Source organism: Trachypithecus francoisi, unplaced genomic scaffold (assembly GCF_009764315.1).
Source record: "Trachypithecus francoisi isolate TF-2019V2 unplaced genomic scaffold, Tfra_2.0 Lachesis_group10, whole genome shotgun sequence".
Taxonomy (NCBI): Eukaryota; Metazoa; Chordata; class Mammalia; order Primates; family Cercopithecidae; genus Trachypithecus; species Trachypithecus francoisi.
In genome coordinates, this window is record NW_022681455.1 from 35,568,363 (window position 1) to 35,580,885 (window position 12,523).

Genomic DNA, 12,523 nt, shown 5'->3' on the forward strand with positions numbered 1-12,523 from the left:
AGCTCACTGCGAGCTCCGCCTCCCGGGTTCACGCCATTCTCCTGCCTCAGCCTCCCAAGTAGCTGGGACTACAGGTGCCCCCACCACGCCTGGCTAATTTTTTGTATTTTTAGTAGAGATGGGATTTCGCCGTGTTAGCCAGGATGGTCTTGATCTCCTGACCTCATGACTCGCCTGCTTCGGCCTCCCAAAGTGTTAGGATTACAGGCGTGAGCCACTGCACCCGGCCAAAAAATGTTTTAAAAAATAAAATAATCTTAGACAATTTTGCCTTCCCCTCTTCATTTCCTACCCTCACCACCTTTTGTTAAAATAACCCAGAATCCAGACTGTTATTGTTTTTTTATTATTATTTTGAGACAGAGTCTCCCTCTGTCACCCAGGCAGTGGTATAATCTTGGCTCACTGCCACCTCTGTCTCCTGGGTTCAAGTGATTCTCCTGCCTCAGCCTCTTGAGTAGCTGAGATTACAGGCATGTGCCATCATACCTTGCTAAATTTTGTATTTTTAGTAGAGATGGTGTTTTGTCATATTGGCCAGGCTGGTCTTGAACTCCCAGCCTCAAGTGATGCACCCACCCCGCCCTCCCAAAGTGTGGGGATTACGGGTGTGGGCCACTGTGCCCAGTCCAGACTGTTTCATTATTAATAATTACTTTTAACATTACAGCTCTACTGCTTCAGAGATCTTTCAGGACAAATGTATCTGATATGGGAATTACTTTTTTTTTCTCGCTACTGTTTCTTATGCCTTGAGTTGTTGCTTCTTATTTTTTTGTTTGTTTTGGTACATCTCACAGTATTTTTTTCAAAAATAAGAGTCTGCAAATTCCAAAAAGTTAATTTTGTTCTCGTACATAAATGATAGTTTGGCTGAGTATGGAATTCTAGGTTCAAAATACATATAGCTATAAACAATGATCAAAAGCATTGTCTTTGGTGTAATGAGTAAGATTCTTATTCCTTTGCACATAGCTTGTTCTTCCTTGGAAGAGTTCAGAATTTTCTTGTAAGCTACAGAATTCAGAAATTTCACCAGGATGTATCTGGGTGAAAAATCACTCCTTCCTCCTGGGTACCACTATCAACTGGCCCTTTCAATCTTAAGACTGTTTTTCTTTCATTGCCTATAGAAATTTTCTATTAGATGTTTGATTAGATGCATATTACCTCTCCTGGATTTATTATCCATATCTTCTAATTTCTTTTTCACTATTCATCCCTCTTGTTTTCCTGTGTTCTGAGAAATCCTTGGCTGTCTTTCAGATCACCAGATTTCAGGGACTGTCCATTTTGCTCTTCAACCCTTCCTCTGAGTTTCAGTTTTGATTCATCATGCTCTGATTTCCAGAAACTTTCTTGTCCTCCCTTTCCTTTTTCAGGGAAGTTGGCTTTTTTACTTGTGAATTTGATGTCCTGTTAACAATTTCTGAAGACAATAATTAGTATTTTTAAAGTTCTCTTCTTCTGTTAGTCCACTTTAGTGGTGCTTTTTTTCATGAGATTTGCTGATGATTCTTTGTTGTCTGGCTGTATTATAAAGGAAGGATTTGGGATGATCAAATGACTATAGTTAGCTGGCACCATTTTTCTAAGCAATTAGATATGTTTCCATGGCAGGCCTTTCTGCAAAAGGATGGGCTGATTGAGGGGATCTACGGGTGAAGATCTCACAAATATTTATTAAGCATTTACTATGAGCTGGGCATGATGGCACAGGAAAGCTGACTTCAGGAGCAGAACACTTTAGCATTATTTACTATGAAAAGCTGTCTTTTCACTTTTTTCCCCTTTAAATTTGTTTTAAAAGCTCAAAAAAGGCCGGGCGTGGTGGCTCACACCTGTAATCCAAGGCAGGTGGATCACAAGGTCAGGAGATCGAGTCCATCCTGGCAAACATGGCGAAACCCTGTCTCTACTAAAAATACAAAAAAATTAGCTGGACGTGGTGGCAGGCACCTGTAGTCCCAGCTACTTGGGAGGCTGAGGCAGGAGAATGGCATGAACCCGGGAGGTGCAGCTTGCAGTGAGCTGAGATCGCGCCACTGCACTACAGCCTGAGTGACAGAGTGAGACTCTGTCTCAAAAAAAACAAAAAGGTTTCAAAAACTACATTCATTTTCCCTAGTCTAAGTCCTAACACTTGGAGTCTTTTGAGGCACATTTGATTTTATTATTTATTTTTAAATGTATTTTATTATTTTTCTATTTTATTTTAGAACCTGGTCTTACTGGTTTTAGCTTGGGAGAAAAAGTCACAGCCAGACCCTAGTCTAGTAGTTTTCAGTCCTTGTCTGCAAACTAATCTGGGAGTTAAAAAAAAAAAAAAACTTGTGCCTAGAGTTCCATTTTCTGAGATTTGAGATTCTTATTTAACTGGTCTGGGTGTCAGAATTTTTAAAAGCTCCCTAGGTAATTCTAAATTCAGGAAAAGTTGAGAACTACTGCACTGGAGGTTTACTGGCCCCGCTGTTCCATCTTGTTTTATAACAACCCTGATGACTGCTGCACAGCCTGCTTGGGCTGCCTCATACCAGCTAACTATGAGCTTGGAGTTCCGCCTAAGCCTGTTGAGAGGAACAGTATGTACCTCTGCATAAGTCCTCTTTACACCTGTCTTGGGTTGGATTTGCTGAGACTAGTTTCCATTGGTCCAACTCCATCAACTTTACATATTCCAGAAATTCTCCATAATTTCTGATCCACTGTTACATTCCTCCCCTTTCCAGCACTATTATTGATTTCTTCTTCTTCTTTTGAAAATCTTTGCTCCCTCCATCTATCATTTCAGTGAGATTTGGAGAGGGAAAGGAGGTATGCCAACAACTGGAACCTGTAGAACACTCTGTTGAAAATTTCACATTTAAAAATACTGCTGACTATCTGCATTCTTTGCATTCAAATGTGGCTGAAAGTACTGAGAGGCAAGAGAACCACATACAGCCAGCATTTTGATGGGCCTCTTCCAACCACTAAAGTTGACAAATCAGACGATGTGAGAGACTGGGGGATGGGGGAAGAGTAATTGGTAACTATTTAGAACCTTATGTAAGTCAGATTTGATTTTCTAAGAACGCAAAGCTTAAAAGTAGCAATGTAGCCATGACTTGCAATTAAACTTAAGTATAAGGACTGAAGTATCAGTCATCATAATCATATCAATTAGAGTACTTTAGAACACAGTAACTTTTTAAATGAAAGGAAAACTTTGAATAAAAATTAAAAGATGGTCATCTTAACTGACATAAGAAAAAGCACAGTGGGACAGATTCTAGAAACTGATTTGCAACCATTAGGATCCTCATATAAAGAGTAAAAATCAAAATTTCTTTGAGAAAGAATAAATCCCATCAAACTAACCTAAGTTATCTCCTCCATACACAGACGAATCATGAAAAGGAAGTAAAGGTTTACAATTCAGAAAAGCCTTTTTGAGTCCATAATGTTATTCTTCCCCCAGAACCTAGAGAAATATAAGTTAGATAAGATTACTATTAAGATATATGATTGGCCAGGCGCGGTGGCTCAAGCCTGTAATCCCAGCACTTTGGGAGGCCGAGACGGGCGGATCACGACGTCAGGAGATCGAGACCATCCTGGCTAACACGGTGAAACCCCGTCTCTACTAAAAAATACAAAAAAAAACCCAACCGGGCGAGGTGGCGGGCGTCTGTACTTCCAGCTCCTCGGGAGGCTGAGGCAGGAGAATGGCGTAAACCCGGGAGGCAGAGCTTGCAGTGAGCCAAGATTGCGCCACTGCACTCCAGCCTGGGCGACAGAGCCGGACTCCGTCTTGAGAAAAAAAAAAAAAAGATATATGATTAGTTTGAAGATGGTTATTAAAGGCAAATGAGGTCTCTAATAACCATGGTAGAGCCAAGAGGATTTGCTGATGGATGACATGTAGTAGATAAGAAAAAGAGGAGACAGCCAGGCACAGGGCTCACGCCTGTAATCCCAACACTTAGGGAGGCCAAGGTGGGTGGATCACCTGAGGTCAGGAGTTCAAGATCAGTCTGGCTAACATGGCAAAACCCAAGCTTTGCTAAAAATACAAAAATTAGCTGGGCGTGGTGGTACGTGACTGCAGTCCTAGCTACTTAGGAGGATGAGGTGGGAGAATCACTTGAACCTGGGAGGCCACAGTTCCAGTGAGCTAAGATGTGCCATTGCACTCCAGCCTTGGCGACAGAAAAAGAAGAAGAGGAGTCAAGGATCTTTTTCCTTAGATCAATTAAAAGGAAGCAAAACAAATTAGTGAAACACAATATATAGGGCAGAAAAAATTAAGTGTCCACTAAATGTCTGACACTCTTGTTCATAACTATTTGTATTAGTCCATTCTCATGCTGCCATGAAGAACTGCCCGAGACTGGGTAATTTATAAAGAAAAGAGGTTTAATTGACTTAGTTTCACATGGCTGGGGAAGCCTCAGGAAACTTACAATCATGGCAGAAGGGGAAGCAAACATGCCCTTCTTCACATGGTGGGAGGAGACAGAAGGGCCGGCAGGTTTCCCTGCCAGACACTTGTAAAACCATCAGATCTCGTGAGAACTCACTCTATTATGAGAACAGCACGGGAGAAACTGCCCCCATGATTCAGTTACCTCCCACTGGGTCCTTCCCACAACACGTGGGGATCATAGGAACTACAATTCAAGATGAGATTTGGGTAGGCACATAGCCAAACCATATCACTGTCACACAACCTGTGGGAGTGAAAATTATTCCCATTTTACAGATTTAAAAAAAACTGGATGCCCCAGGTAGTTATGTAACTTGTCTAAAGTTATAAAAATATCAGGGAGCAATTCCAAGATTCAAAACTCAAGTCCATCACTTTCAAAGCCTATCTGTCCCCTCCTCCACACCACTTCATTGTCTCTTTACACAGAAATGGCAGAAATTTAGTAAATCACATATCTATAACAACATATTGTAATGGGTGATCAGTGTCTATTGTTCTTGTTCACTCTACAGCTGACTTTAGTTCCAGGTTTTATTTTATTTATTTATTTGAGACGGAGTTTCACTCTGTCAGGCTGGAGTGCAGTGGTGCGATCTCTGCTCACTGCAACGTCCGCATCCCAGGATCAAGTGATTCTCCTGCCTCAGTCTCCCAAATAGCTGGGATTACAGATGCCCACCACCACTCCAAGCTAATTTTTTGTATTTTTAGTAGAGATGGGGTTTTGCCATGTTGGTCAGACTGGTCTTGAATTCCTGACCTCAGGTGATCTGCCCGCTTTGGCCTCCCAAAGTGCTGGGATTACAGGCATGAGCCACCGCACCTGGCCTAGTTCCAGGTTTTATATCTGGTTTCACATCTAAGTGTATCTGGTGATGCTATAAAGAAAAGGCAAACCAGTAAAGACTGAGAAGATTTCAAAAAGAACAAGGTGATCTTGGTTTTGAACAGGGACCACCTTTAGGGTAATCTTTGTTCTCCTCCCCTAGATAGCTAACTTGTTTAAAGGAGGAAAAACCAGGACATTTTAACCTTGATAAATGAAAGTATGACACAATAAATTTCTATAAAATAGATTTGTTCCAGAAAACCAAGGAGGTCTTTTGAGTGAAAAAGTAAAATCAACCATTTACTCTAGAATTTCCCAGGAAAGTACATTCTATCAAGATGAAAGACAAAAGATTAGTCATTGCCCTTTCTTTTGTTCTTTTTTTCTTTTTTTTTTTTTAAACGGAGACAGAGCCTTGTTCTGTTGCCCAGGCTGGAGTACAAGTGGCATGATCACAACTCTCTGCAGCCTTGAACTCCTGGGCTCAAGAGATCCTCCTGCCTCAGCCTTCTGGGTAGCTGGGACTAGAGGCATGTGCTATCACACGTGGCTAAATGTTAAATTTTTTGTAGAGACAAGGTCTCTATGTTGCTCAGGATGGTCTCAAATTCTTGAGGTCAAGCCATCCTCCTGCCTCAGCCTCCCAAATTGCTGGGATTACAGGTGTGAGCCACCATACCTGGCTCCCTTTGTTGACAGAAACAGAAAAAATAAGACGACATAAAACATAATAAAATACAGGAAGAAAAACCAGGATCTAATGATATAACTAATGAGACTGGAATAGGGTGGAAATAATGGGGAAATGGGAACAGGTTAATAGGGATGAGGGGGGAAATGACACTTTTGAGTATATTATTTTTTGTATAGTTTAAAATCATGGTAATGTTTCAAATCCAAAATATCCAAAATCCATTTGAATATTTGGATATTCAAATATCCAAAATAAAACAAATAATTAAAATTAACCAGAGCATGGCAGGAACCCAAAATGGAATATAAACAGTAACAAATGAACAGTTTGTTACAACTGAATAACACAATCACATTGAAGGGGGTGGGGAAGAAAGACGTTACCTCAGTTGGAAAGCAAGTGTTTTGAATATACTATAAGGCCAATGACAAAAGGTACTATACACAAATATTTTCTAAAGTCACTTTGTCACAGGGGTCTAGGTTAGCAATTCTAAAACCACCTTACATATACACTAGGATGGAGCCATGAGTATGCTGTGGAGAATGAGAGCACTTTCTCACTTCTGGAGAATGGAGTTTCAAATGAGCAAAGGGCAAGTAAACTTGCGGTGCTGGATTGGAACTGGAACTGCAACTGCCAGTGAGTATTCATGGTTTTTCACATATATATACAGGCTGGCCAGGTGCGGTGGCTCATTCCTGTAATCCCAGCACTTTGGGAGGCCGAGGCAGGCAGACCACGAGGTCAGGAGTTCGAGACCAGCCTGGCCAACATGGTGAAACCCCATCTCTACTGAAAATACAAAAAATATCTGGGCGTGGTGGAGGGCACCTGTAATCCCAGCTACTCCGGAGACTGAGACAGGAGAATCACTTGAACCTGGGAGGCGGAAGTTGCAGTGAGCTGAGATTGCACCACTGCACTCCAGTCTGGGCGACAGAGTAAGACTCTGTCTCCAAAAAAAACAAAACAAAACAACAACAACCACTATACACACACACAGGCTGATGTAGAAATACATGCAGATGTATATGTATGTATGTTGAGGTTCATATGTTCTCTATCTCTCTGTCTGCTAAGAGGATCTAGGAATGATGACATCTCATAGCAGGAGCAAACCTAGCACTCAGATCTTAGTTTCTAAATGCCTTTCTCCAATAAAAGGAATCAGGGCTCTTTGGAGAAATGGTCGGTTCCAGGTGTGGGGCAGGAAAATGTTAAGATGAGCCATGAGTGTCTTGTGGTACCAGAAAGTAAGGAAGTGCTTTAAAAAAATGGGGATAATATTGAAAGGACACAAAAACAAGCTCAAAGGAGTTTCCAATGGTCAAATCTGGGACAATCTGAACAACAAAATAAATAAGAATAGTAATGAATAATAACTTACAGAATAAGTATACACAGGTCCATAATGATATAAATCAACTGAATAAATATATGGTAGGATTCAAATTAATGTAGTGAGAATAACAGCAATAGAGAATTTACCATTAGTCAAAAGGCACAGTAATAACTGTTGCATTCAAAAATCAACAAATGTCAAAATGAGTGTGTAAAGTTGTGATATAAAACAAGATAGTACTTCCCTCCTAATGCTTTTTAATTACAAAAGGAAAATAGTAACTTTGCAGTAGTGAAACATGGTTTCCCACCTTAACCAAGTGTTCTAAGGTAACATCACCAGTAATGAAACATCAGTATCTTGATAATGATGAAAGGCACAACATCACTTCAGTGGTATTTTTAAAAAATGCATAACCTCAATCTAATTAAAAACATCCCAGAAACCCAAATTGAGGGATATTCTACAAAATGGTCAGTTGTATTCAAAATAGTAGAGTAGGCCAGGTGTGGTGGCTCACGCCTGTAATCCCAGCACTTCGGGAGGCTGAGGCAGGTGGATCACCCGAGGTCAAGAGCTCGAGACCAGCCTGAACAACGTGGTAAAACCATGTCTCTAAAAAAAATTAAAAATCAGTCAGGCATGGTGGCGTGTGCCTATAGTTCCAGCTACTTGGGAGGCTGAGACAGGAGAATTACTTGAACCTAGGAGGTGGAGGTTGCAGTGAGCTGAGATTGTGTCACTGCACTCCAGCCTGGGTGACAGAGCAAGACTCCATCTCAAAAAAAAAAAAAGGAAATACAATGCTGGATCTTGAGTTTGATCTTAGACCAGAAAACGACAGTAGTGTAGTAACCGGTGAAATTGAAATAAGATCTGGAAAACAGTTACTGGTACTACATCAATGTTAACTTCCTGATTTTGATAAATGTACTGTGATTAGGTAAGATGTTAACATTTAGAGGAAGCTGTGTGAAGCATATAAGGGAACACTCTATACTAGTTTTGCAACTTTTCTGTAATTCTAAAATTACTTCAAAACAAAAAGTTTTAAAAAATTGACTCCCATCACAAGGATTACCAAAAGCAAAATTTGATTAATTTAGTCTGCTCTAAAGTTGTCTCCACAGTAGTAATGTTGTGGTATTGTCTATAATTGGGAAAAGTTTTTCCTCTTAGTTGACAAAACCCTCCAGTTTAAAAATATATATTATAAATTACTGAATCTAGGGAGTTCCTGTATCCATAGGAGTAAACCTCTACCTTTGTATATACATTTGAAATTTTTCATAATAAAAATTTAAAATACACATTATAGACAAGCTTAAGTGCTTACTAATAAAGTGAAGATGATTTTCTATCATTCCTACAACTTTTGTAAATGTTTAGAATTCTATGATGGAGTTTTAGGGCTAGTAGGACCTTAAAAATTAAGAGGTTCCACCTTGCCTCACTGCATAGGAAGGATGCTAATGCCCAGAGGTGAGGTCTACTTGGAGCCAGCCTGAGACCAGGGCTGAGGATGGAACCCTATCTCCTAACTCCTAGTCTGAAGCTATTTCCCTGATATTCTACATTTAAAGCTCTTCATGTATTCTAAAACTTATTCCAAATGACAATCTGGGGTAAGTAATATTTATAACTGCTTCCCAAAACAACAGAATTTTAACTGATTTTCCAGACTCGTAGAAGTGATGGGCCGAAAATCGTATATACTTTAAATATAAGAAACTCAGCTATTCTTGTTTTCTGTTTAAATGAACTCTATTTTACTTTTTTTTCTTTTTTTTTAAGAGTCAAGGTCTCACTATGGTGCCTAGGCTAGAGTGCACTGGCTATTCACTGGTGTAATCATAGCATGCTATAGCCTTGAACTCCTGGCCTCTAGTGATCCTCCCATCTCAGCCTCCCAAGTAGCTGGGACAACAGGTGTACACCATTACACCTGGCTTTTGAAATCTTTATTTTAAACAGAACTTTTATAATAATAGTTCATGTTCCCATCCTTGTTGAATGATTTGATGTTTGTTCTTAATGGAAGTATTTCTCTGTTTTCTCACAACTCTCTTTTGAAGGATTTCAGCTCACTAATGACACTTCTCAAGCACTTATCTATGCAGAAAGCCTTTATTGAACACCAAATGTGTGTCACGCACTGCAGGTAATGCTGAAAACAAAAGCCATGAAGAAAGATTCTGGTCCTCAAGCACTCACAGTATACTGGGATAAATGGGCAAATACTATTACAATGTAAAGTGACAAGTAGTATACACAGTGGTATATATAATTTGCTCTGGGAGGAAAGAAGAGTTAGCTATCTCAGTCCTCAGAGATGCCCGTTCTCCCACTTAGCAAATGAAGAAACGGAAAAGCTTCAGGTTACTCAATAAACACCAAAGCAGGACTTGAACCTAGGTCTACTGATAGGGAATAGAATGAACATTATTATCGAATATTGATCTAAATGACGAACTATTTTTTTATCTTGATGACAGCTGATGAGATGGATTTGAGTCCTAAATAGGATTATAATCTACTGCTCTGTTTAGTAACTCTGTAACCCTGGGCAATTTATTTAACATCTCTGAATTAACTTTTTTTTTTTTTTTTTGAGACGGAGTCTGGCTCTGTCGCCCAAGCTGGAGTGCAGTGGCCGGATGTCAGCTCACTGCAAGCTCTGCCTCCCGGGTTCACGCCATTCTCTTGCCTCAGCCTCCCGGCTAGCTGAGACTACAGGCGCCCGCCACCTTGCCAGGCTAGTTTTTTGTATTTTAGTAGAGACGGGGTTTCACCGTGTTAGCCAGGATAGTCTCGATGTTCTGACCTTGTGATCTGCCCGTCTCGGCCTCCCAAAGTGCTGGGATTACAGGCTTGAGCCACCGCGCCCGGCCTGAATTAACTTTTCTTATCTGGGGACAGGAAATTTTACCTCTTAAGGCTGTGAGAAATAAACGAACAAATATATCGGGCAACTAATATAGTTGTTGGCACATCAAAGAGTTCATAGATTGAGAATTTCTTGTGGATGGAATTACTTGTATTCATTTTTGAGTTGGTAGAGGCTGGTAGCATGCCTGGCACGTAGATGTTAAATTAATATTTACTAAATAAAATTATTAAATAAATGTTGAACCTGAAACTATTCTTTTTTTTTTTTTTTTGAAACAGGAGTCTCGCTGTCTCCCAGGCTGGAGTGCAGTGGCGCCATATCGGCTCACCGCAAGCTCGGCCTCCCAGGTTCACGCCATTCTCCTGCCTCAGCCTCCCGGGTAGCTGGGACTACAGGTGCCCTCCACCATGCCTGGCTAATTTTTTGTATTTTTGGTAGAGACGGGGTTTCCCCGTGTTGGGCAGGCTGGTCTCGATCTCCTGACCTCGTGATCTGGCCGCCTCGGCCTCCCAAAGTGCTGGGATTAGAGGCGTGAGACACCGCGCCCAGACTTTTTTTTTTTTTTTTTTTCCCACAGAATCTCGCTGTTGTCCAGGCGGAGCGCAATGGCACAATCACGGCTCTCTACTGTAGCGTTTATCTCCAGAGCTCAAGTGATTCTTCCACCTCAGCCTCCTAAGTAGCTGGGACTACAGGGACGTGTCACCACACTTGACTAATTCTCTTGATGCTTTTTAGTAGAGATGGGGCCTCACTATGTTGCCCTTGCTGTCGCATTCCTAAGCTCAAGAGATCCTCCGGCCTCAGCCTCCCAAAGTGCTGGAATTACAGGCGTGAGCCACTGTGCCCAGCTAAGACTATCTTTGAGATATATTCAATCCTTTTTTTTTTTTTTTTCTGAGGCAGAGTCTCGCTCTGTCACCCAGGCTGGTCACCCAGGCTGGAGTGCAGTAGCACGATCTTGGCTCACTGCAAACCCCACCTCCCGGGTTCAAGTGCTTCTTGTGCCTCAGCCTCCCAAGGAGCTGGGATTACAGGCGTGCACCACCACGCCTGGCTAGTTTTTTTGTATTTTTAGTAGAGATGGGGTTTCGCCATGCTAGCCAGGCTGGTCTTAAACTCCTGAGCTCAGGCAATCCGCCCGCCTCGACCTCCCAAAGTGCTGGGATTACAGGCGTGAGTCACCACGCCCAGCCAATATGTTCATTTCCATAAACATTTTTTTTTTTAAGTCTCCATTTCGTCCACATAAATGGTCCAGTGTTTAAGGACTAGTTCCCTCTTACTTTAATACTTACTTTCTACTGTTGCTCCTTCGTTTGGATTTGAATATCCCTCTCCTTTCCGTTTGGTTCTCCGGATAATGCCTCCATCTTCAAATAAGTCCTCTCCTTTGAAATCAAGGAGCTCAATCTAGAAAGAAAAAAGGAATTCAGCTGAGAAAAGACCAAATAAAGCCAATTTAACGTATGTGAAGGCAAGGGCAACCAATTATTTCATTTTACAAAATAAAGCTGTTTTAAAATGTATACATTCATTTATGCATCTTAATTATTGGAAAAGTAGCAAAAAAAAAAAAAACCCCACTATACTTTTCCATACTTGGAAAGAATTTCACATAATGATAATGTCTAAGACTATATCCTAAGGGACTGCAGTGCAAAGATAGGAAATACTAGGAACACTACTCTGTGGGCAAAAAGCCAGAGCTACAAGGTGCTGGTAGAACATTTTGTTTGAGGCCACAACTTCCCCACCCTGGATTTATGGAGTTCCCTTCTCAAAATGTAAGAATAAATTTCATGAATGTGGCCTACGACTGATTAAAGGTGTATTTTACCTAGCTGGGGTGGTTCTTAAAAATCAAGTTTTGCCAAATATATGTAATTTCAACACAGGTTGAATAATGTTTTATCACCATCAAACACTTCTAGAGAAGTGAGATCTGTGACATAAACCTTTATAATGTGAAAATACCCTGCAACTTGACATAGGCATATTTCAACATTCCTGCATTCTGGTTAATTTTGAGTATGTCACACTCACACCATGGACCAGAATCTTTATTTCTAAGTCTTTTGTGTATTTGGATATGACCTTTTTGTGCTGGAAACACGTTTCTCAAAAAGCACTGGCACGTGCACCCTTGGGTTTGTGGGAAACAATTCAAGAAGCCATGCTCCAAAATAAGTAAGTTGGATCTGATTCTCTATAGCTCCTTTTCCCACTGCCTGTTGCTTCAAAGCCATTCCTATTGCAGAGCAGATGCTGACAAGGCAACATCACACACATAC

At 40.9% G+C, this 12,523-nt stretch overlaps 1 protein-coding gene across 4 annotated transcripts in view; it reads right to left on the reverse strand.

Moving 5' to 3' along the window:
* FKBP5 (FKBP prolyl isomerase 5) overlaps window positions 1-12,523 on the reverse strand; it is a 112,748-nt gene that overhangs the window by 33,524 nt on the left and 66,701 nt on the right. For all 4 annotated transcript variants that reach the window (XR_004438681.1, XM_033216929.1, XM_033216930.1 and 1 more), the window contains exon 5: window positions 11,528-11,642. Coding sequence is in view for 3 of the 4 variants with exons in the window: in XM_033216929.1 (XP_033072820.1) it covers window positions 11,528-11,642 (115 nt within the window). In the remaining variant the exon portion in view is untranslated. The remainder of the gene's footprint in view (window positions 1-11,527; window positions 11,643-12,523) is intronic.